At 33.9% G+C, this 26,003-nt stretch overlaps 1 protein-coding gene across 1 annotated transcript; it reads left to right on the forward strand.

Annotated features, from left to right (window-relative positions):
- Positions 1 to 1,862: 1,862 nt before the first annotated feature.
- Positions 1,863 to 22,178, forward strand: LOC132565698 (RNA cytidine acetyltransferase-like). The gene is made up of 26 exons (XM_060230395.1): positions 1,863 to 1,970; positions 2,823 to 2,914; positions 3,583 to 3,754; positions 3,984 to 4,106; positions 4,782 to 4,843; positions 6,103 to 6,217; positions 6,752 to 6,859; positions 7,583 to 7,716; positions 8,106 to 8,199; positions 8,335 to 8,433; positions 9,304 to 9,440; positions 9,561 to 9,703; positions 10,187 to 10,434; positions 10,824 to 10,940; positions 11,310 to 11,411; positions 12,807 to 12,881; positions 13,243 to 13,359; positions 14,217 to 14,350; positions 15,346 to 15,394; positions 16,075 to 16,180; positions 16,999 to 17,106; positions 17,924 to 18,096; positions 20,157 to 20,276; positions 21,065 to 21,163; positions 21,465 to 21,622; positions 21,858 to 22,178. The coding sequence occupies exons 1-26, from the start codon at positions 1,863 to 1,865 to the stop codon at positions 21,982 to 21,984; spliced, it is 3,120 nt and encodes a 1,039-aa protein (XP_060086378.1). The 3' UTR covers positions 21,985 to 22,178.
- Positions 22,179 to 26,003: the final 3,825 nt, after the last annotated feature.

Consider the following 26,003-nt stretch of genomic DNA (forward strand, 5'->3'; position numbering starts at 1 on the left):
TGATTTGAAGCGTTTAAACAGTTACATGTGTTAATATATTGTCAAAACCAATATTTCAGTAAAAACCTATACAAATTTTCGGATTTACAGTTATTTGAAATAAGTGATATCACAACAATGAGCTCGGATCATGTTTTTTTGCGATATCTAATGCGCCCGTTTTTATTTTTATTCATATACAATTAAATCTGTATAATATACTTTCATGTGAATAATATGAATATTAAAATTCAGAAATTATATAAAAACTATTTTTAAATGACAGAAATATTATTCTCCATGTATCGTTAAATCTGTATTATCTATTTCCATGGGAATTAATTAAATATCCTGATCCAGAAACGATAAAAGATATTTGTAAAAATGACCGCCCGGACTTTTATTTCTATTAAATTAAATATAGTAATTCAGAAATAATGAGAAATTTGGTTATTGAAGTATCATACTCATAAATAGTAACCGTTGATATACCGTGAAAAGATTAAATTATCTTTACAAAATACAGTAATCACGGACATTTGAAATCAGCATGATTGCAACGAAGAGACTGGATCATGTTATTTGCCGTATGTCTGGACCGCCATAGCTTTCTTTTTGTTATTGTATCCATTAAACTCTATCACATCTATTAAATATTAACAACATGAACATAATTCGCTCCGTCCGCACGGTTAGTTTGGAATTAGTATTATCATAATTGGTATATGGCTACCACCCGGTCAGGGTATATCATTCAGGTTATGTAACGCCACCTCTTCGTCCGCCCGGGCTTCTCTGTAGACCAATATCCTCGCTAAACATGTAGTGTGTTCGTTAAGGAACTCTTAGCCTAAAAATAAATAGGAAAATAGTGGTCTTACTTGGGGAACAGCAACCTAACTCATCGTTGCATATCACATATTTCAAATAACTGTAAATCCGGAAAATTTGGATAGGTTTTCTACCATTTTTTGACTGAAATATTGGTTTTGTCAATATATTAAGATATGAGGTACTTCAAATCATTAAATTTAAATCCCTGGTGGTCAATATATAGTTCCCAGGCGGTGCCGGGCGTTGCCGGGCGGTACCGGGCAATATCGGGCAACACTGGACAGTAGCGGGCGGTAACCTGCTGTAATTAGTACTACCCACGTGAAAGGCCTAACTTGTGTTTACATTTTAGCTGGTGAGTTAATGATTTATTATCAGTTATTACCAGTATATGGGTTTAAAATGTACAACTTTTTATGTATAATCCTATTTGAAACGTTGACATTACTTTTTTCATATCTGGGACATATATCGCTATTACATCGCAGGGAAACGTAAGAATAAGTATGGATGTTCCAGCTGATCTGTCTACTGTTTAATAACAGTTACACAGGTCACTGAAATCAGAGACGTATATAACACACACACACACACACACATATATATATCTGCTGAAATATTGTCGCCAACTGTCGCCGATACTTCCGTTTCTTTGGTAAGATTATGATATTTCTGCCAGCTGATTGTTCAAGAAATAAAATACTTAGTTTCAAAAATTTTGAAATACTGGCAAGTTGTGTTACGTACAGTTGGCGAATAGGTCGGATCGGTGTCCCGTATATATCGTCGGATTCGACCCATCGTAAACATTTATGCTTATCGTAACGTCTCGTGTAGTTCAAGTCTTAAAAAATGTAAAGCGATGTGGGATTTTTTTACCGAAACATGATGTTAAATAAAATAAAAGTTATTGTAGCTTATAGGTATTTGATTCATGTAGAGAAGCCCAGTTGGTTATGTACAGGGGATGAACTTGTTGATAAATTAGAGTAATGTTTATGTTAATAATGATTTGATATTAACTTTTGTTTTGTAGTTAATCTGTCAAAATGGTACGTAAAAAGATTGACAACCGCTTGCGGATCCTCATAGAAAATGGAGTGGCAGAAAAGCATCGTTCTATGTTTGTGGTTGTTGGTGACCATGGCCGAGATCAGGTAATACTCAACTGGGAGTTGTTGTATCATAAATGAGTTCTTTTTTATTATCTTGTCAAACTGAAATACGAGTTATAGAATGAAAGTTCTTATAACACAACCAGTGGAAGATTTTAGTGTGGCATTGGTATGACCACACAGACAAATGATGACTGTGAAACGTATCAGCAATTATATAAGTAGTGTAGGAGATGGTAAGGAATTTACCAACTTTATCAGCTGTATTAGCATCCAACCTAAAGAAAATGTTGGAAAAATATATCTATACCATAACTTTGGAAGAAAAGTTCTGATATATCATAGATAAAAATGAAAGTGAATGTTTCTTAGATCAAGTTTATTGACAACATGATATAAACATTTAAATCACTGTTGTCACATGGTTACTGCCACAATTTACAGAATGTTAAATTATTTGATGTATCAAGGATAAGGTCATCTATTTATTTTACTATAAAATGTATCCTGTCACTTTTACTAAATTTCTTTACCTGGCCATCTTCCGCAGTTAACTGAGAATCACAACTTTGTTGGTGTATATAAGTGTTATACGTTCAATTTCAATTTTAATTAGAATTTGTATCACATTTGCGCTATATTAATTCTGCAAGATGTCAAGGGGACAAGCACATAAACTTACACATGAAAAATGGTCAGCTGAAGAGATCAATATTGAAGTGTTTTTTGTTTTTTTGTTTGTTTTGGTTTTTATTAAAGATCTTGTATAAATATGAGTAGGCTTAATACAATACAAGGTTTGTCCCCTGGATATAGATATTAATATTCCTTATCAAGTTATGGCAGCCTTTTGTCTTATTACTGTGATTATCTTCTACTAATATTTTGTTTTAGATTGTAATACTTCACCACATGTTGTCTAAAGCTGTAGTTAAGACCAGACCAACTGTTCTATGGTGTTACAAGAAGGAACTAGGATTTAGCAGGTTTGTAAAGGGCATTTTACCATTTTATTGACCTAAGATGAAACTGAATGAGAATGAGGATTACTTTAGGGTTAGCAGGACATTCTATCAAACCATGACATTGGCAATTACAGAAGTAAAATCCCAAATCTATGATCAGAATGAAAGTCAGATAGACTGATGTAGCTGAGATACTGTGAAAGCTGTATAGGTAGGACCTTGTTAAACATAAGTTTTTTTAGATATTGGCAGGATCACAGGCAAAACACTAAAAGAACTCTGCAAATACTTTTTCAATATCACAAAAAACGAATTATCAAAAATTGACCATGTTTTATATTCAGTCCTGAACTTGTTTGCTTATAATTTTGGATGTTTTATGGTAAGGTTTAAAAAAAAACAACAACAAAAGAAAAATAATTTTTGTGGTGGATTTACCTTCGTTACATTCCTGGGTTCTCTAAATCCACAAACTTATATTTCCACGAAATGATGAACAGATAAAACTTGACATGGGTTATAGTACTAATGAGTTTTCTGAGGCATGATATTGGAGCCTGACAAAAATTTATATATGATTTTACTGTAAGTTCAGAAGCTTAAGGAACATGTTGATCTTTGCTCTTAAATACTAACCATGCTGTCACATATATAAATATGATGTAATAATTAGGATTTATTTGTTTTAGTCACAGAAAAAAGAGGATGAAACAGATACAGAGGAAGATTCGGAGTGGGAAACTTGACGTAAAGGAAGATGATCCATTTGAGCTATTTGTGTCTTCTACAAACATTCGTTACTGTTACTATGCTGAGACACACAAGATACTGGGAAGTACATATGGGATGTGCATTTTACAGGTACTTGATTTGCAACTTAATTAAATATAATTGCATCAATGAAAACTATTTTTTCAAAATTTATTTTTCATATTTTGAAGCAGTTTAAGATTATGTATATTTTACCTGTCTATGTAATTTAACTGCATTAAACAGTTATTTTACACTGAGGTTTGACAGTGTATAAGTACTTTCTGCTGTCCTGTGTGCACATTTTTTACCTGTCATATAACTGTAATGTTTTCTTTAGGATTTTGAAGCCCTCACACCAAACCTGCTGGCAAGGACAGTGGAGACAGTAGAAGGGGGTGGGGCTGTTGTTATCCTGCTGCGGACCATGAAATCTCTCAAGAAGCTTTACACAATGACAATGGTATAGCAATCTGTTTCCCCAAGAAATTGTCATTACATAATCTACATATGTTCACCTAGAAAATACTGTTTGAATTTTCAGTCTATAGAAAATTTGGTGCAGCATTCTGTTGAACTGTTTTTGTGATCCAGATTTTATTTTTCTATTTACCTGTAGGTGAGGATTGATGTAGTTCAATCAAGCTATTCATTAGAATGATTCATCAACAACCCCACTCTGAAAGTTTTTATAAATAATAATTTTGCAATAATACTACAACTTGTGTGTCTTTTGTACAATCTTTAAAACAAACTTGACTGTTTTGGCTTGTAAAACTCTGATTGAGAACCATTGTACCCAATATTTTCATGTTAGAGGCAAAACTACGCTCTCATTGTCTTTTGGATAAACAAAGTGTGTTACAGTGAATTTCCCCTTACATGTTAACTCCTAAAAAAGGTTCACCCCAAACAACTAAATCCTTTCACTGCTTTATGAGAAAGCATGACCTAAAAGATTCTTCCTTAATGTAACCAGGTTGTCTGCAATTTTATGACGCCAAAAGGTACGACACCAAATTGAACAATAACAATGGTCCCAGCTGATGTGTGCAGGTGCTTGTTTGAAGTTAGAACCTTGAATATCAATATCCAAAACCAAACGATTGAGAGTCTATGTTTAAGTTTTATGTTTCAGGATGTACACTCAAGATACAGGACGGAGTCCCACCAGGATGTTGTCGGAAGATTCAATGAAAGGTTTTTTATCTTATTACAGAATTACTTATCTAGTGGTCAGGCAGATTCAATGAATGTTTATTATTTGGCTTCATATAAAATATGTGCAGATCATGCATGCTTTAGTTTGATATCCTATCTCTTTCTGAGGTTAGGTAAGATTATATATAATGTAGGAGAATTTCCTATCCTTATAAGAGGGAAGCTTTATATTACTGTATTGATGATGTGTCACTATAGTTGGATTGTTTTTTAGCCCACCATCATCAGATGGTGGGGTATTCAAATCGCCCTGCATCCGTGGTCGTCGTCCGGCCGTCCGTAAACAATTCTTGTTACCGCTATTTCTGGGAAAGCACTGGATGGATCTTTCTCAAATTTCATATGCATGTTCCCCTTGGTCCCTAGTTGTGCATTGTACCTTTTTTGGACTGATTTGAATTCAAGATGGCTGACAGACAGCCATCTTGGATTTTGGAAGTAAAATTTGTTATCGCTATTTCTTGGAAAGTACTGGATGGATCTTTCTCAAATTTCATATGCAGGTTCCCCTTGGACTGATTCAAATTCAAGATGGCTGACAGGCGGCCATCTTGGAGTTTGAAAGTAAAAGATTGTTACCGCAATTTCTGAGGAAGTACTGGATGGATACCTCTGATATTTCATAGGTATTGGTTTCCCTTGGTCCCTAGTTGTGCATTGTATTTTTTTGGACTGATTTGAAATCAAGTTGGCCCACAGGCAGCCATCTTGGATGTCGACAGTAATACAGCACAGCATATTTTCTTCGATATTCTACCATATTGATTCAAGACCATGTCCATTATCCACCTGTAACTGACTGCTATCTAATAATACTTTGGGATCTTTTTCAAATGATATTTGCTAATAGGTGCTTAATAAGAATATCTTGTGCCATCATTGAGAACATTCAATGAAGACCAGTTCATAAACATTTACAAAACCTGTAACACAAAAAAAAAAAATAAACAAATCTTCAAGAACTGAAAACAGATCCTCAAATGGTGGGCACCAAGATCCCTCTGGGATCTCTTGTTTTTAATGTAATTGAACCATCAACCTATCCCTACTGGATATACATACATGTGGTTTACATTTGTAGATCAAAGTGTAAAGAAAAAAATGATGTAAACAATGGATCAATAGATACAGAATAAAGACCTACAATATTAAAACATCTATTAACAAGAACTTGTTTAGTACAACTAGGTAAATGTTACAATTACTTAACAATGTAGAGCTATGTTTTATTTTTTCAGGTTTCTGTTGTCAATGTCATCCTGTAAGAACTGTATGGTGATCGACGACCAGTTCAACCTCCTTCCACTTTCATCTCACATAGTCAACATACAACCTGTGCCTTCTAAATCACTGGTGAGTCTCTCACATAGTCAACATACAACCTGTGCCTTCTAAATCACTGGTGAGTCTCTCACATAGTCAACATACAACCTGTGCCTTCTAAATCACTGGTGAGTCTGTCTCACAGTCAACATACAACTTGTTTCTTTGAAATCACTGGTGAGTCTCTCACACAGTCAACATACAACTTGTGCCTTCTAAATCACTGGTGAGTCTCTCACACAGTCAACATACAACCTGTACCGCCTAAATCACTGGTGAATCTCTCACACAGTCAACATACAACCTGTGCCTTCTAAATCACTGGTGAGTCTGTCTCACAGTCAACATACAACTTGTTTCTTCTAAATCACTGGTGAGTCTCTCACACAGTCAACATACAACTTGTGCCTTCTAAATCACTGGTGAGTCTGTCTCTCAGTCAACATACAACTTGTTCCTTCTAAATCATGGTGATGGTACACCTGTAATATCACAATCATTGTGGGTTAAACAATCAACTGATGATTTCAATGATTGTGAATTAGTTTTTATTATGTTATATAGGAAGATGAAGTGTCCCCAGAGCTGCAGGAGTTACGCACCCTTAAGGAATCGTTACAGGACACACAGCCCGTCGGGGCTTTGGTTAACACATGTAAAACCCTGGACCAGGTATGATGCCAAACTTACTATTAAGTCCTAATCACCGTCAATTAGACACATAACAGCAATAAGTACGACCAAATATGGTTATTGACATAAACCTCCAAGTTGACAAGTAACTTCTGTATAGTTTTGTTAGCCCTGCTTTAACTGACGCTAGAAACCTGTTATTCCAAGGATATCAAGAGATAAACAGCAAATCCGTAACAAAGTTTTTATGAAAATTTCATGGAAAACAAAATCTACAGTCCTGTAGCATTTTTCTTGATAATTAATATGTTACATTGATATTTTGTTAATATCATTCATAAAACTATCATGATTATTAGTTTAAATGGAATGGTAGAGTATAGCCATGGTGTGCAATATTGTTGGCATCTAATTAGCAGTTCAGATAACACCACCATAGGGATAATTATGGATGTTGGGAGGGGCACTAATGTCAAGATAGTAAAGGATAAACAATGTCTGACTGCACTGAAAACTTTAATTTTGATACTAATCTATTAGGTCTATTTAGCAGATTATTTTCTGATTAAATTTCCAGATTTCTATGAAATGGAGCATTCTCTTTTGTGCCTTCAATTACAGATACCTCTAGTTCAGATTCTTGTTTCAAGAAAATTCTATAAACATGATTATGTTCAAACTAAAACATTAGCAAATAAATAAGTTGTAAAGCTGGTGGAAACGATTTGTTCAAACACTGCTATTGTTAAAACTATTTTACAGGGAAAGGCATTGTTAAAGTTTGTTGAAGCCATTTCTGAAAAGACATTACGAAGCACAGTTGTAATGACTGCAGCACGAGGGAGAGGGAAGTCTGCAGCACTAGGGCTGGCTATATCAACTGCAGTAGGATTTGGGTAAACATGCTTTATCTAGACTTAGCTGTTGCATCTGTTTTCTACCAGTAATGTCACCGAGTAATTTGAATTGGATAATTATTTTGAGAATAGCCGTGTTCTAATGGCACTGTCACATTGTGAAGAAATCTTTCCTGTAAATTCTGAAACTCCAGACAAGTTGGAAATTATCTAACATTGCTTCTGGTTTGTTTATTTGGTTCACTTTTCTTGGATACACAAATAACTTTAATTTTGTCTACATCTCTGGTTTTCTTGTTAGATATATGAATTAAAAATCAATCATACTTTTTTTTGTTAGATATCATATTTATGGAAAGAATGTCAATTTGAAAATGCTGTCTTTCTTTCATGAGCTAAATTTTTTCCCATCATCATTCTTGTTTTAGGTATTCAAATATTTTTGTTACGGCGCCAAGTCCAGAAAATCTGAAGACTGTATTTGAATTTATTTTCAAAGGATTTGATGCCTTAGAGTATCAGGTGAGTGATCAACGTTAATAGACATACTTGACCACTAGAAGATGGAGTAATGAATGTAATTACTAGCATGATTGTGATTTAAGGTGTGTAAACAACTGTTTGTAATTAGTTCTTATTTTGTTCTCCAAAATATAGGAACACTTGGATTATGAGATTATTCAGTCCACCAATCCTGATTTTAACAAAGCCATTGTTCGGGTAAACATCTTCAGGGAACATCGTCAGACAATACAGGTAAGATATTAGGGGTGTATTTAGAAGACATATATGTGTTAGTCCAAGAACATCTCATAACTTGTTCCCATTAAGTTTTGTCCTGCTAACAAAATCATTGCAGGAACAATAACATGGTATCCGCAATATAAAACTTGGTAGTGAACGTGACATCAATTAGACGTTTCTTTGAAAACTGTAAATGGGCGAGGAATGACAAGATAGAATTCAATAGAATTATGAGAAGCTTTCTATAAACAGTGTTGTGTTTTACTATACAGCTTGCCTATGTCTCTTTGAATTTGATGTTAATTGTAATCATATATTACATTTTAAGTAGACAGATTCTCAAATATTCATATGTACTAGGAAATGGTTGACTAATCAAAGATATATTTGATAAATAAAAAATACATCAGTTTTTTCATAAATATTGTGACCAATGAGAATTCACCTTTCTGTGAAGATCTTTCAACATTGTTGTGGCTTCATTTAAAAGAGTTTCATAAAAGTTGTAAAAGACAGTTTTATGACAAAACCAGGCTTTACACCTCCATTCAGGAATACCTGATATATATACTGTGTGATGATCTCAATAAATTGTTTCTTCACATGTTGATGTAGTAAATTCATTATCTTGTCATTGCCAAGTATTGACTACAAATGAATTAAAAACAAATTTTTAATTACAGAGATATATAGACACATTTAACCTTTGATTGTTTTGAAAATAAAGTCATTTTATATGAATTGTACCTGTGTATTTAGAATTAGGTCATTACAGGTAAATCAGGGTACATGCTCACAGAATTGTTTATTTGATGAATTGTATCACTGACAAGATATGTTAATAAAGTAGTTTGTGACGTTGATGTGTACCTGATTTTACAGTATATCCACCCTGGAGATGCCCATAAATTAGGACAGGCGGAGCTGGTCTGTATTGATGAGGCTGCAGCCATTCCTCTGCCGTTAGTAAAGAACCTTCTAGGACCTTACCTGGTCTTCATGTCCTCAACAATTAATGGGTAAGCTGTTATCTAGCCAGATGTTACCTGTTTGAATGACAAAGTTAGTTCCCCATACTTCAGTGAAAGTTCTAAAAAAAGTTATAGATATCTGTTTACCTGTAAGTTTTCATGTCACAGGTATGAGGGAACAGGTCGATCACTGTCACTCAAACTTGTACAACAGCTCCGTCAGCAGTCCGCTACCTATGGTGGTACATCAAAGGAACTACAAAAAGCTGCCAACATGACCTCTAAAGCTGATTCTGTCTCCTCAGCATCAGGTGAGTTTCTTAATGTCAATATCTTAGAGCTTGTGTTGATACTTTCAATTTTAATCATAAAAACTTTTTTTTTCATAAGTGATGAAAAGCTGCTGCTACATACAAAATTGATGTCCAAAAACATCAAAGTTTTACATGTTCAGATTTGTTCCTCTGTGTAGAAAGTATTAAAGGAAATAGTCATCAACCTTAGCTGAAGAGGACATAGACATTTCAATAACTGTTGTCAGAGATTGATGTCCATAAGAGAAGTACATCATTATGATTTTTGAACTTATAACATCTTGTGCTGTCTTCCTAACTCTAGTTTTTACTGATTGTTTTTATGATGACTAGACAATGTCTAAATACTTACTCATTATTAATTATGATAGGTTGTTATGATGCTGATGTAAGACAGCCTGTTACAGGTCTTGTGACTCACTCTATAACTCTTAAGAATGCCTGTGTCTCTTGTCCAGTGTTTAACATCTTCTTCAACAGGCCGTGTTTTACACGAGGTGACACTAAATGAATCAATCAGGTATGCCAACGGTGACCCTGTAGAGAAATGGCTTAATGACCTATTGTGTTTGGATGCAACCACTGTACCACGGATATCGTCGGGTTGCCCTCTCCCTGAAACTTGTGATCTTTACTACGTCAACAGAGACACCTTGTTCTCCTACCACAAAGCTTCTGAAGCCTTCCTCCACAGAATCATGGCCCTTTATGTGTCTTCTCATTACAAGGTTTGTTGTAGAACTCTTCCTAAGTGAAATCATAGCCTCAACAATTCTTGAATGGCTAGATCTGCTAGATTGACAAGTAATGTTAATAATTTATGCTGTTTGATTCAATTATGTAAATTTTAATTTTCTTATAACAATAGTGAAACAAGCTATAAGCGTTCCTTAATCACTGTTGCTTGTACTGAACTTCATGATGGGTCTTGCCGTGGGAGGAAATGTGAGTACTGAGGGAAAATTAAGGTTTGGCAGGGGGCACCATACATTTTTACATCAGATCAAGGAATTTAACCGCGGTCATGTAGGTGGAGGCAAGTGTGTTACCACTAAATAACCAACCAATACATGGAGAGTAACAGAGGAAGAGTGTATAGTGTGAGGTTATGTTTCAGAATACTCCCAATGATCTACAGCTGTTGTCTGATGCCCCAGCTCACCACATCTTCGCTCTCCTGGGTAGTATTGACCCAGACCAGTCCTCACTGCCTGAGGTGTTATGTGTGGTACAGGTAAGTACAACAACATTTAATCATGTGTGGTACAGGTAAGTACAACTGATACAACAGTTTTTTGACCTACTCTGCATATAAAAAGGATATATTCCAAACTGATTACTGTAATTTAACCCTGCGATCTGCCAGACTGTGGGCATGATACCATATGATTGATACAGGATCCTGTAGTCAATAGAGTATGTATAATTACCACATTGTATTTGACAGAAAACAGTATGAAAAAAAGGGATCGATGCAGTCAAGGTTAAGAACGTCAAAATCCCTAAAATTTTTCTACTGTCCAGATTGCATAATTATTGGAAATATTGAATTTGATCTATTTATAATACATTGTATGTTATTTTGTTAACGGTCCTGTTACAGGTATGTCTAGAGGGAGAAATATCTAAAGCCACAATCCTCAACAGTTTATCTCGTGGGGAACGGGCCTCAGGAGATCTCATTCCATGGACAGTCTCACAACAGGTAAATATCTCATTCCATGGACAGTCTCACGACAGATAAATATCTCATTCCATGGACAGTCTCACAACAGGTAAATATCTCAGTCCATGGACAGTCTCACGACAGGTAAATATCTCATTCCATGGACAGTCTCACAAAAGGTAAATATCTCATTCCATGGACAGTCTCACAACAGGTAAATATCTCATTCCATGGACAGTCTCATGACAGGTAAATATCTCATTCCATGGACAGTCTCACAACAGGTAAATATCTCAGTCCATGGACAGTCTCACGACAGGTAAATATCTCATTCCATGGACAGTCTCACAAAAGGTAAATATCTCATTCCATGGACAGTCTCACAACAGGTAAATATCTCATTCCATGGACAGTCTCACAACAGGTAAATATCTCATTCCTTGGACAGTCTCACAACAGGTAAATATCTCATTCCATGGACAGTCTCACAACAGGTAAATATCTCATTCCATGGACAGTCTCACAACAGGTAAATATCTCATTGTATGGACAGTCTCACGACAGGTAAATATCTCATTCTATGGACAGTCTCACTATAGGTAAATATCTCATTCCATGGACAGTCTCACGACAGGTAAATATCTCATTCCATGGACAGTCTCACATCAGGTAAATATCTCATTCCCATTATACCTTAATTTTATAACAAGGAAAGCGTGAATCCAATATAAAGTAAATTCACTTCAGAGGTTGATGAACACTTTACACTTGTCACTATCTTCTTTCTTTTTATACTGTTAATCACTTATATTTCTCATGGAATTTCTGTCACATTAATACACGAAGAAAGTCAAACACGAATTGAAATCCTTTACAGTTATTTCTACAAACATAATTCTTGATGGCATTCATGTTGATTTGGTAACCAATGAAATCCTTTAAAAACAGTTATGTTCTACACACATAATTCTTGATGGCATTCGGGTAAAAAATGCAAATTGAAGCTGCCGATTTCATTTCACGTTAATGTCGTAACCATGTCGCATTGTGTATTAGTACCATTCAAGAATTCACTTAATTGTTTATAACAACAGTTATTCTCCATAATGGTACAGTAAGCTTACCAGTATGACAAGTCCTCATGTCGATAAGTGGTGTTTTGATAAGGGTTAGCCCAGCAGTGTTATAAACAGCTTGGTATCATTAGCAAATTTTAAGTCATTGCTAGATCAGTGTTTGCAAAATCGTGTATCGGGAAATATATGTGAAAAGATACATAAGCACAATAAGTATTTGTTAGATCTAGGTGATTTCAGTAAGTTTAGTTTCTGTAACATAGATTATCCTCATGGTACTGTAATCCATGTATTTAATAGACCTACCATCTTACATTTATCATCTATAATAATGTTAATTCAGGGATTTCATTCTTAGTTTCAAGATCACGACTTTCCTGGATTGTCAGGAGGACGAATTGTTCGGATAGCCACTCATCCAGATTACCAAGGGGTAAGTCTAGAATGTATCTTATAAGATATTTAACAGCATATTCATGCTCCCACCATTGTATGTGTCCATCTGTTCTGTTCCTCTCAATAGACAACTGGTTCATGTTTTCTCTTTAATATCACATCGTCGTGTTCCACACCCGATGATAACTTGGTTTATTTAGAAGTGTTTACATTCATGACTTATAGACATTTTCTAGTTTATGAAATGCATATTGTATTATGACCATTACACTGATGCTTAATGATATATTTCACAGTTAAATGAAGACAGTCTTACTTAACTGTGTTCTTTCTCCTTCCAATGTTAGAGTGAACATTAGTATAGTGTAAACTGATAGAGTACATTTGTATATATACAGATGGGGTATGGTACGAGGGCATTGACATTACTGGAGAAGTACTACGAGGGTAACATCCCAAACCTGTCAGAAACAGTTAATGACACAGAAACTGAAATTTCAACTGTTGGAGAGGAGGTAAGGTGGTAGTAAATTACCATGGAACAGAACTTTTGCTGCCAGTGTATAATTTCCGCTGTAATATTCTGAGGCTAATAATAAATTGGCAAAGTTTGACTGAGAAAAAGTCACATTATCTATGGTTTAAGTTCCTGCTTTTTATTGTTAAAGATATGACCTGGGTAAAATTAGATATCCAATTTTTACGCCAAATGGCAAAATTTGAGCATTGCAAAATAAATCTATAGTATGTTGTCACTTCAACACTCAATGAGAGAGTGATGCCGTGATGTAGTCATGTGTTAACATCATTCTGAGGCAATTTCTATTAATAATTGGTTGGTTAAGTTGTTACCTTTCAAAAGATGGGATGTCACAGTAGCTAAGTCAGTAGAGCATTGGTTTACATAACCTCAGGTGAAGATCTAAGGTGACTGGTTTGACGTTCTCTACCTGTAGCAATTTGCATTTCTCAAGAAGGTGAGAAATGGATCAGTCTGTGCTGATGTGGCTGTGTCCTTGGACATGACACTTAACCCTAATTGTACATTGTTGAGTTAGGTAGCTACCAGTTACTGCAAAGAAACTACACTTCAAAAAGGACTCTGGAAGTTCAAAGGGCACTGTAGACTAACAAATTTTATAACTTACTGTGATATTTATTTAGGCTTTTAGTCTTTAAACATGTAGTTAATGTTGAAGTGATGTGAACATTTGGTATATTGAAAATGAAAGTTTAGGGGTGTATGTATCAAAAATAAATTTGAAGTACTTTTGATTACATAAGGAAAAAAATCTTTAAAATAAAACAAGTTGCCTTGAGAGTACTTTACATGAATAAAAAATCAACTTTTTTTATAAATTTTTTCTCATAGGATGTAAATTTGCTGGAAGAAAGAATTAAACCTCGGAAAAATCTGCCACCACTGTTGTTGAAACTGAGTGAAAGAAAACCTGAGAGACTGGATTACCTGGGTGTTTCTTTTGGACTTACTGCTGATCTACTCAAGTAAGTCTAGACTGAGAATCTGTATGTAGTGTTGTGGACTGGCTGCTGATCTACTCAAGTAAGTCTGGGAATCTGTATGTCATGTCGTGGAAGTACTGCTGATGTGCTCAAGTAAGTCTAGACTGAGAATCTGTATGTAGTGTCAGGGACTGACTGCTGATCTACTCAAGTAAGTCTGGGAATCTGTATGTAGTGTTATAGACATACTGCTGAACTACTCAAGTAAGTCTGGGAAACTGTATGTAGTGTCATGGACGTACTGCTGATGTGTCATGTAAGTCTAGACTGAAAATCTGTATGTAGTGTCAGGGACTTACTGCTGATCTACTCAAGTAAGTCTGGAAATCTGTATGTCATGTCGTGGAAGTACTGCTGATGTGCTCAAGTAAGTCTAGACTGAGAATCTGTATGTAGTGTTGTGGACTGACTGCTGATCTACTCAAGTAAGTCTGGGAATCTGTATGTAGTGTCATGGATGTACTGCTGATCTGTCATGTAAGTCTAGACTGAGAATCTGTATATAGTGTCAGGGACTTACTGCTGATGTGCTCAAGTAAGTCTAGACTGAGAAATATGGTATTGTCTTTGTTGTTAAAATCATTGTCTCCTCTCGAATTATTTGGTCACACTTTTGGACTTACTATTCAAGTTTTATGTTTCATACACAGTATCTGTTTACTTTTCAAGTTAAAGGAAATGCAGAAGTTAAGTGAAGTGGATGATTTGTGAAATGTAAAGTTAATGGAAATGAGATATATTTCTAAGAAATTTGAAGTTCAGTAGAAGTGAGTGATTTATTGGCTATTTACATGTAAAGGTAAGGAAAGTTGAATACATTTCTGCTTTAGAGACATGAAGCACAGTTGACGTGAATGAAAGTGAGTTGTGATGTCTTTCTTACCACAGACACAAATTTCAATATATGCTGGTATATCTTACATATTTAAAGAAAATGTGAAGAACATACTAAGCATTAATACTGGTTTTTTTTGTAGGTTTTGGAAGAAATCAAAGTTCACTCCTGTCTACTTGAGACAGACACCAGTAAGTGATGTTTTCGTTGATACTGATGTAAATCTGACTACTGTTTATTTCTCCTGTTAAATTGGTAATAGACATTTCCTTATTTTTCCAGTTTTAGTTCAATATTATTGCTCCAGTAATTGTCCTTTACTCGTAAAGTTTTCTATGTGAAATAGATTTAAAGATAATCCAGATATGTATTAACCAAAGATTGTGGTAAGTTTGCTATAAATAGGTCGCAGTGACTTTCACTTTTAACGTCATTTGTAAATGAAACCAGGTAGTAATAGTTTTCTGTGGATTAGTATTTCTCTACTCTGATGTTCTTTACTTGATACATTTAAATGATTCAAAATATCATTAAAATGGGTACAAGTAGAGTTCAGATTCTCACTAACAGGAAAATGATATTTTTTAAAAAGAAATTAATGCACTGAAACTACCTGCCATTTATATAAATCTTTATGTTTCCTCACATACATTATCAAATAGGAAAAAAGACCATGAAAGTTCCAGCAATGTATGTCTTCTTGGTCTTCTTGGCAAGCATTCTCCATTTTTATGAGAATTTTTTTAATGTGAGAAATGGAAGAAATTCAGTTCACAAATGAGTGGTTTCCATTGAATATGTCTTCCTTTATATCCATCCCTCCCCTCCTCCCCAAACCACACTGTATAATGAATGTGACTGTTGGTTCCAGAATGATTTGACAGGGGAACATTCATGTATCATGCTGAAGATGTTGAATGAGACTGAGGAAGAAGAGGACAAGTTGTCAGATTCATGGCTTTGTGCCTTCTGGAAAGGTGAGTGGTGACTGTTGGTGTTGGTGTGTCTTGAAAGGTGAGAGATGACCACAGATGTCTGTGGTCCTTGAAAAGTGCTGAGGTTACCGTAGTTGTTGGTGTCCCTGGAGAGGTGAGAGATGACCACAGGTGTCGATTGTCCTTGAAAGGTGAGAGGTGACCACAGGTGTAGTTGTTCATGGAGAGGTGAGAGGTGAATGTAGGTTTAGGTGTTCCTGGAAAGGTGAGAGGTGACCATAGGTATAATTGTCCTTTGAAGATGAAAGGTGACTTTAAGTGTTGGTGTCCCTGGAAAGATAAGAGATGCCCGTATGGGTAAGTGTTCCTGGAAATATATGAGGTGACGTTAAGTGTAGGTGTCTCTGGAAAGATGAGAGAAGACGTAGGTGTCTTTAGAAAGGTGAGGCTTGACATAGGTGTAGGTGTCTTTGGAAAGGTGAGGCTTGACATAGGTGTTCTATCACATGCATCAAAACAAAAACACTTATAATTATTACAATTGTAATTGTAGGTATGAGTATTATTTTATTGTGTTTCAATCACTCCTAAGTTTGAGGATGTTGGTGTTTAATACTCTTTATAATGGTAGCTATATAGAGGCCAATACTACATTGTAATCTTGTACTGGTTGTATACAACAGGTTTCTTTCAAGGCAGCCAAAAAATATATATTCAGTGTTAATAGGTAATGCCTTTAAATTGCCTTTAATTGTATTTGATACACACTAGGTATGACACCTGTGTTTAAATATTGTGAATGTCAGTCTATTCGCATTATCAATTGATCTTTTAATGTGTATAATGAATAATTCTTTCAGATTTTCGGCGACGTTTCGTATCTCTGATGTCGTACCAGTTCAAGACCTTTACACCTGCCTTGGCACTGAGTATTCTTCAACAGAAACACTTCAAAAAGGCTTCCAAAGGTAGAACTGATAACCATACCTTCATAGCTGTATCGTACAAGAGCATTTATTTAATATTAATCTTCTTTGATACATTTCTTTCACTGATGTGTCTGTTGATTGTTGTAGATTCTCAATTCAATTGTCCAGCAAGAATTAGAGAATGTGATGGATACACATAATAGTAATTTGAGCTCTAAGAATGATATCCTATTCTGTATATATGGAGCTAGCTTTTTACTAGATCTATAAACATACATATTTTAGTAGTAATCTCATTTTAGTGCTTATTGCACTGCAAGTATAGCACTGAAATATAACTACACTAACTGCAGTTTCTGTCAATGTCCATACTCTAGGAGTTAGGATCCCTTTCACTCTCTGCACCCCTGGAACATGTCATGGCGAAATTGAAGGCACAATTAATATAATTTGATTGGTTCTGGGAGAAATAAACTGACCAATCATAGACTGATACACTCCTTCTGAACATTACAAAGGAGCGACACCCAACTTCAAAGCCATTATAATATACCGGTATGTGACATTGAGATTCGTTTGATGTACTTCAAAGGATCAAGCTAGTCTTTTCATCTTGTCTACAAGGTGTCACACACAGAACCTGCAATGTTGCCATGGCATGTTCCAGGTATGTAGAGAGCAAAAGTAATTGTGACCCCTGGAGTATCAAGGATGAGTTTCTGTATACTGCTAACAACTAGTTTGGATGTAAAAAAAATCATTGTCATACTAACTGACCAAAAAGTAATCAGGTGCTAAAGTTTAATTAAGGCAGATTAAATATGTTTACAGTACTGTTCCATTTTGATGACTGTAGGTACAATGTCCAAGAGAGACCTTGACCTCTATCTTAGTAAATACGACCTGAAGCGACTTGAGCTGTACTCCCAGAACATGGTGGACTACCATCTAGTAATGGATCTCCTGCCCACCATCGCTCGTCTCTTTTTCCTTGACCAGGCCGACATTCACCTCTCTGCTGTACAGTCGGTCAGTTTTGATATATGAAACATCTTAATTTTGTGAAAGTAAAAGACAAAATGAAACTTTGAACTACTTAGTACATATCAGGAAGGTGATGAGATAACTTCTGGCATTGTCAGTTAACTATTGATCTCGTGTTTCTGAGGCTTCGACAAAGTGAGGTAGAATAATATCCCATTTTATGGTTGTGTTGATGAAACTATCCTGAGGTAGGATGTACACTACATTGTATAACTTTGTATGTTTTAGGCTATCCTGAGGTAGGATATATACTACATTGTATAACTTTGTATGTTTTAGGCTATCCTGAGGTAGGATATATACTACATTGTATAACTTTGTATGTTTTAGGCTATCCTGAGGTAGGATGAATACTGCATTGTATAACTTTGTATGTTCTTGGTCTATCCTGAGGTAGGATAAATACTGCATTGTATAACTTTGTATGTTCTTGGTCTATCCTGAGGTAGGATGTATACTGCATTGTATAACTTTGTATGTTTTAGGCTATCCTGAGGTAGGATGTACACTACATTGTATAACTTTGTATGTTTTAGGCTATATAGGATATATACTACATTGTATAACTTTGTATGTTCTTGGTCTATCCTGAGGTAGGATAAATACTGCATTGTATAACTTTGTACTATTTGTATGCATTGTATAACTTTGTATGTTTTAGGCTATCCTGAAGTAGGATATATACTACATTGTATAACTTTGTATGTTTTAGGCTATCCTGAGGTAGGATATATACTACATTGTATAACTTTGTATGTTTTAGGCTATCCTGAAGTAGGATATATACTACATTGTATAACTTTGTATGTTCTTGGTCTATCCTGAGGTAGGATAAATACTGCATTGTATAACTTTGTATGTTCTTGGTCTATCCTGAGGTAGGATGTATACTGCATTGTATAACTTTGTATGTTTTAGGCTATCCTGAAGTAGGATATATACTACATTGTATAACTTTGTATGTTTTAGGCTATCCTGAGGTAGGATGTATACTGCATTGTATAACTTTGTACGTTCTTGGTCTATCCTGAGGTAGGATGTATACTGCATTGTATAACTTTGTATGTTCTTGGTCTATCCTGAGGTAGGATGTATACTGCATTGTATAACTTTGTATGTTCTTGGTCTATCCTGAGGTAGGATGTATACTACATTGTATAACTTTGTATGTTCTTGTTCTATCCTGAGGTAGGATATATACTACATTGTATAACTTTGTATGTTTTAGGCTATCCTGAGGTAGGATAAATACTGCATTGTATAACTTTGTATGTTCTTGGTCTATCCTGAGGTAGGATGTATACTGCATTGTATAACTTTGTATGTTCTTGGTCTATCCTGAGGTAGGATGTATACTGCATTGTATAACTTTGTATGTTTTAGGCTATCCTGAGGTAGGATGTACACTACATTGTATAACTTTGTATGTTTTAGGCTATCCTGAAGTAGGATATATACTACATTGTATAACTTTGTATGTTCTTGGTCTATCCTGAGGTAGGATATATACTACATTGTATAACTTTGTATGTTCTTGGTCTATCCTGATATATACTGCATTGTATAACTTTGTATGTTTTAGGCTATCCTGAAGTAGGATATATACTACATTGTATAACTTTGTATGTTTTAGGCTATCCTGAGGTAGGATATATACTACATTGTATAACTTTGTATGTTTTAGGCTATCCTGAGGTAGGATGTACACTACATTGTATAACTTTGTATGTTTTAGGCTATCCTGAAGTAGGATATATACTACATTGTATAACTTTGTATGTTCTTGGTCTATCCTGAGGTAGGATAAATACTGCATTGTATAACTTTGTATGTTCTTGGTCTATCCTGAGGTAGGATGTATACTGCATTGTATAACTTTGTATGTTTTAGGCTATCCTGAGGTAGGATATATACTACATTGTATAACTTTGTATGTTCTTGGTCTATCCTGAGGTAGGATGAATACTGCATTGTATGACTGTGTATATTCATATTCTCTCCTGAAGTATGATGATTAGCACACTGTATGACTGTGTATGTTTTAGGCTATCTTGCTGGGCATGGGACTGCAGCACAAGACAGTAGATGAGCTAGAAAAAGATCTGGATCTCCCAGCCAGTCAGTTGCTGGGACTCTTCAGTAGAGTAATTCGTAAGATTGTGCAGGTAAACAGAAAAATCTTTCTTTTTGAAGTTGATGTACAAATCTTGAGATTCATTGTTTTTAAATAATATTTTAAATTTAATAAAAAAAAAACCTGATAAAGACATTTTCATGATATTGTAGAACTAATGAATTAATGATTACAAAGAAGGGATCAACTTTTGCAATATTTCAGATTCAGAATCATACTGTTCATTAGTTTACCACTTTAGGAATAAGGAAAACAGTGTGTGAAATATCTAATGATCACCAGATCTGATTTAACTCAGATTCACAACATAGCATCACAACATCAATGTCTATTTTGGTAGTCATTAGTCAAGGGTAAAGGTAAAAGATTATCCCACTTTGTAAATTTGTACAATATTGGGGGTAGGGTATATTCATGTGAACTCCTGCTTATTTTGTTTTTTTCGTAAGACATCGTATAGTTGGTTCCTTTCAAACATTTTTAATGCCTATTTCAGGTAAAATTTAAAAAAATTTTTTTATTATTATAGGATTCCATTCTAGACAGGTATTGTAATTGTAGCACTGTTTTGACATTACTTTTTTTAATATCAGTTAGTTTGAAGTGTAGAAGAAACTCTGTAATGACTTAAGTGCAGAAACGGAAACATCTACAGTAAAAGTTTTATTATCACTGGACTACAATTTCATGGTTTTTCAAAAGAATAATAATTCATTGGCACTTAATTTCTGTCTCCCAGCCAGAAATCATCTCACTGACATGAAGGTTCTTGGAGCCCACCTGGAGTATTAAGTAACTAAGTTATATTTCTTTGTTTAGATGTTCAGTGAGATTGTTGAGACAGACATTGCTAAAGACATGGTGGAGAAGAAAGAAATCACCATGGAACCTGTCAAACAGACCATTGATGAAGATCTGGTAAGGGAGACAACTCTTATGTTTCTACAACTTGTAAACAAAATTAGTAATTAGAGGCATGGTAATAAGAAATTATTTACTTTACAGGTCTGACTCTTTATTTGTTATTTTGTTACAGAAATGTTTAAATTTCAATTCAAATCTCATTTTGGAAAATAGAAACCTTCAAAGTAAAATTGTTCATGATTTCATTGAACAATACATTGTGTGTTTCAAATTTTTCGTGAAACTAAAATATTTGAACCATGAAAACCCTTTACAGTAACATTTTTAACTAAAAGCATGAATTTTAATGTTTTAGAATGAAGGGGCAGAAGAAGAAAAGAAGAAACAACAGAGGAAGGACATCTCAGTGTTAAAGGATATGGACCTTTCAGGGTTTGAGATCCAGGGAACAGAAGATGACTGGAATAAAGCCCTTACTGGAAAGTCTGGGAGAGGACTTGTTAGCATAAAGAGGTATAGTAAATTATATGATAAGTTTCAGATGTTCTGTCTAGTAACATTATATGTTATGAAGTAATCTTTTCTTCTATGTATGATAATTTGGTAGTTTTGTTATTTCCCAATTAAACATTATGAAATAGTGGTAAAATGTCCTGAATTTGGTACCTTCAGTTGAATTTTATTTGTAACTTGTGAAGCATATGATGTGCAAAATTCATCTTTCGAACTCCTTGAATTCTTTTTATAGTGGATTCAAGAAAAGGAAAATGGAAGAAGCAAAACAAAAAGATCAGAAGTCAGTAGACAATGAGGATGTACCGGCTGAATTTAAGAAAAAGAAGAAACATCACAACAAAAAGTTTCAAAAATCCTAGATACAACATTGTATGTAAATCTTAGGTACAATATTGTATGTAAATCTTAGGTACAACATTGTAAGTAAATCTTAGGTACAACATTGTATGTAAATCTTAGATACAACATTGTATGTAAATCTTAGGTACAACATTGTATGTAAATCTTAGATACAAAATTGTATGTAAATCTTAGGTACAACATTGTATGTAAATCTTAGATACAAAATTGTATGTAAATCTTAGGTACAACATTGTATGTAAATCTTAGATACAACATTGTATGTAAATCTTAGGTACAACATTGTATGTAAATCTTAGGTACTATTTAAATCTTAGGTACAACATTGTATTTGAATCTTATTTACAACATTGTATGTAAATCTTAGGTACAACATTGTATGTAAATCTTAGATACAACATTGTATGTAAATCTTAGGTACAACATTGTATGTAAATCTTAGATACAACATTGTATGTAAATCTTAGATACAACATTGTATGTAAATCTTAGGTACAACATTGTATGTAAATCTTAGATACAACATTGTATGTAAATCTTAGGTACAACATTGTATGTATGATACAATCTTAGGTACAACATTGTATGTAAATCTTAGGTACAACATTGTATGTAAATCTTAGATACAACATTACAACATTGTATGTAAATCTTAGGTACAACATTGTATGTAAATCTTAGATACAACATTGTATGTAAATCTTAGGTACAACATTGTATGTAAATCTTAGGTACAACATTGTATGTGAATCTTAGATACAACATTGTATGTAAATCTTAGGTACAACATTGTATGTAAATCTTAGATACAACATTGTATGTTGTGTTTTCTACATCAGAGACAGCAGTATGTGATGCAGACAATAAGACATGTCTGTTTTAGCTACTGTGAAAACTTTCTTCTCAACATTCATTAGAAAATAATAATTCAGAACTGATGTAAACAAGTTTTAAAGTTTTAACATCTTTACACTGTGATGTTAAGGAAATGTTCTTTGTAAATAAATTTTAAGTAAAAGTTTGAAGGCAAAATTGTCACCTCACTGAATTGAATGTTACATAATAATGATACTTTTGATGGCTGCACATTTGATTTGAGGTGAACACTGGTGAAACTTGGTATGGATGTTAGAGATTTTAATTGTTAGCTAGTGTTGTCTTGTTATTATACAAACTTGATAATACTGAATAATAAAAACGATGATCACACATTTATTTGTATTGGCATTTTATTGATTCCATATATTGATTTGTTCCTGAATTCAAGAATCATCTGTCTTTATTTGAAAAAAATTGAAAAGAATTGACACTGTGGCATATTTATATGAACATGCAATTGTTTTATTGTGTAGAATGAATGTTTTCCAGTAATCAACTTTTGGATTCCTACCCATGATCTAATACCAGACAAATGTGATAGATTCTACAGTCAGGTGCTGTTTGATTAAACTTGCCTTAAAGGCCACATGTATTTAACAAGTACCTGTTTAGAAAGGCCACCTCTATATAACAAAAACCTGTCTATAAAGACAACCAATATTTCACAAATATCTGTTACATGTATATACCAAATACCTGTCTATAAAGGTCACCTGTATATATCAAGTTCCTGTCAAGGAAGACCATCTGTATATAACAGAAAAATAACTGTCTATAAAGCCATCTCTATGTAACAAATACTTGTTTATAGAGCCCACCTCTAAATAACAAATACCAGTTTATACTGGTATCTTGTATTTACCAAATACCTGTCTATAAAGGTCACCTGTATATATCAAGTTCCTGTCAAGGAAGACCATCTGTATATAACAGAAAAATAACTGTCTATAAAGCCATCTCTATGTAACAAATACTTGTTTATAGAGCCCACCTCTAAATAACAAATACCAGTTTATACTAATCACTTGTATTTACCAAATACCTGTCTATAAAGGTCACCTGTATATTCTAAATTCTTGTCTACCTCTATATAACAAATATCAATATATCTGTCGATAAAGGTCACATGTATATTACATATACCTCTCTATATTTTTTTGGGGTTCCCAATGTAATATAAAATATAGTAATTGAACCTCTATATAAAGGTCACTTGTTTTTATGATCTCTGCAGCCATTAGTGACTTCAGTAGAAGAGTTTGACTGTATTGGTGAGGAAGGATTTTATACCCTTACAAAAACAGGTCATATAAAAATGTTGAGGGTACCTATCAGTTTTCTGTTTTTAAATCTGAATCTTAATGATTGAAATCCTTTAAAAGTAGGAGGCAACTCAAAAATTGTCAACATTGTCACCTACCTTCAGAACACTTCATACTTGTTACATGTGTATTGTAAAACTTTGATACATTGTAAGATGGAAGGACCAAAATAAAACACAGGGCATTGTATTACTTTGGTAAAATTTATTTCTATGGTGCACATGTATACAGATATATTGCAGTATAAATTTATATATAAATATAATAAAAGGTAAATGATTGCATCAAAGTGATATCACAATTTTCTTAATACTTAATGTGTGCTAAAATAGGCTGGACGGAATGGAAATGACATATCGTAATACATTTATGCTTGAACTGGATGGCGATGTAAATTTTAACATTTAGACAATGGTGACACTGGACGGTTTGTAGATTTTAATGTATTTATACACTGCTAACACTGGACGGTTTGTAGATTTTAATGTATTTATACACTGCTAACACTGGATAACACTGGACGGTTTGTAGATTTTAACATATTTATACAATGGTGACACTGGACGGTTTGTAGATTTTAATGTATTTATACACTGCTAACACTGGACGGTTTGTAGATTTTAATGTATTTATACACTGCTAACACTGGACGGTTTGTAGATTTTAATGTATTTATACACTGCTAACACTGGACGGTTTGTAGATTTTAATGTATTTATACACTGCTAACACTGGACGGTTTGTAGATTTTAATGTATTTATACACTGCTAACACTGGACGGTTTGTAGATTTTAATGTATTTATACACTGCTAACACTGGACGGTTTGTAGATTTTAATGTATTTATACACTGCTAACACTGGACGGTTTGTAGATTTTAATGTATTTATACATTGCTAACACTGGACGGTTTGTAGATTTTAAGATATTTATGAAATGCTAATCATGTATCAAATCAAACCTTCAAGCATAAGTTTGACAAAATTGAAATATATAGTATTTTCAAGTTCAATAATGAAAGAAGGCATTGCTCTCTCGCATTCCCTCATTATATTTTGTGGCAATGGAAATCTTCAAAAGTTTAATGCATAAAGAAAGACATTTACAATGTTTACTTAAAATGCTAGATAACTTTTAAATAGTAGTACACTATAGTGTTTAAACTGTAGTTGATTTCAAAGCTACAGATAGTTCTTTAAAGACAGTATTTGATTAGCAGGAAGTGGATCAGTTAAATTAAATATCAATGACATCATCATGAAAAGATCAATTACAAAATTAAGTGTCAGGATTGTCCTTCTGATAATTGTTGGATATAATTCAACATTAAAGCCAAAGCAGGTGTTCTACACGATCATTATTCAACATAAAAAGACATTAATGAAATCATTGGCAGATTGCCAAAATTTCATTTCAAAATCCTTTATATTGTGAATGAATTTACAAATAGTAAAATTAGCATGCTCTAATTTTAGACAAAGTTGGGTTCACCTGCTCTTAAGTCTTATCTATGTTTTAAATTATGCATTTTTGTGAATAAATACATTGTAGATTAAGTGTGTTGTGATTAAATACCATTGGATGTTTTTTTAAAAGTGTGTATTACTGCAGAGTATATCAGAAACACACAGATAAAAATTTTACTTAGAAAATAATATCTCGCTTATTTCTTCTGAGGAATCAGATAAGTTAGATGGGAGATAGGTTTAAGGTGTTAGTTACTTCTGAAAGTCTTAATAAGCATTAGTTGTATGTTTCATATGAATGGTGTTTTCTTTTAAATTTACATAAAAACAAAATCAGTCATGTGAAAAAT

Source organism: Ylistrum balloti, unplaced genomic scaffold (assembly GCF_031769215.1).
Source record: "Ylistrum balloti isolate Yb309-2 unplaced genomic scaffold, AGI_CSIRO_Ybal_v1 Utg369730, whole genome shotgun sequence".
Classification (NCBI taxonomy): Eukaryota; Metazoa; Mollusca; class Bivalvia; order Pectinida; family Pectinidae; genus Ylistrum; species Ylistrum balloti.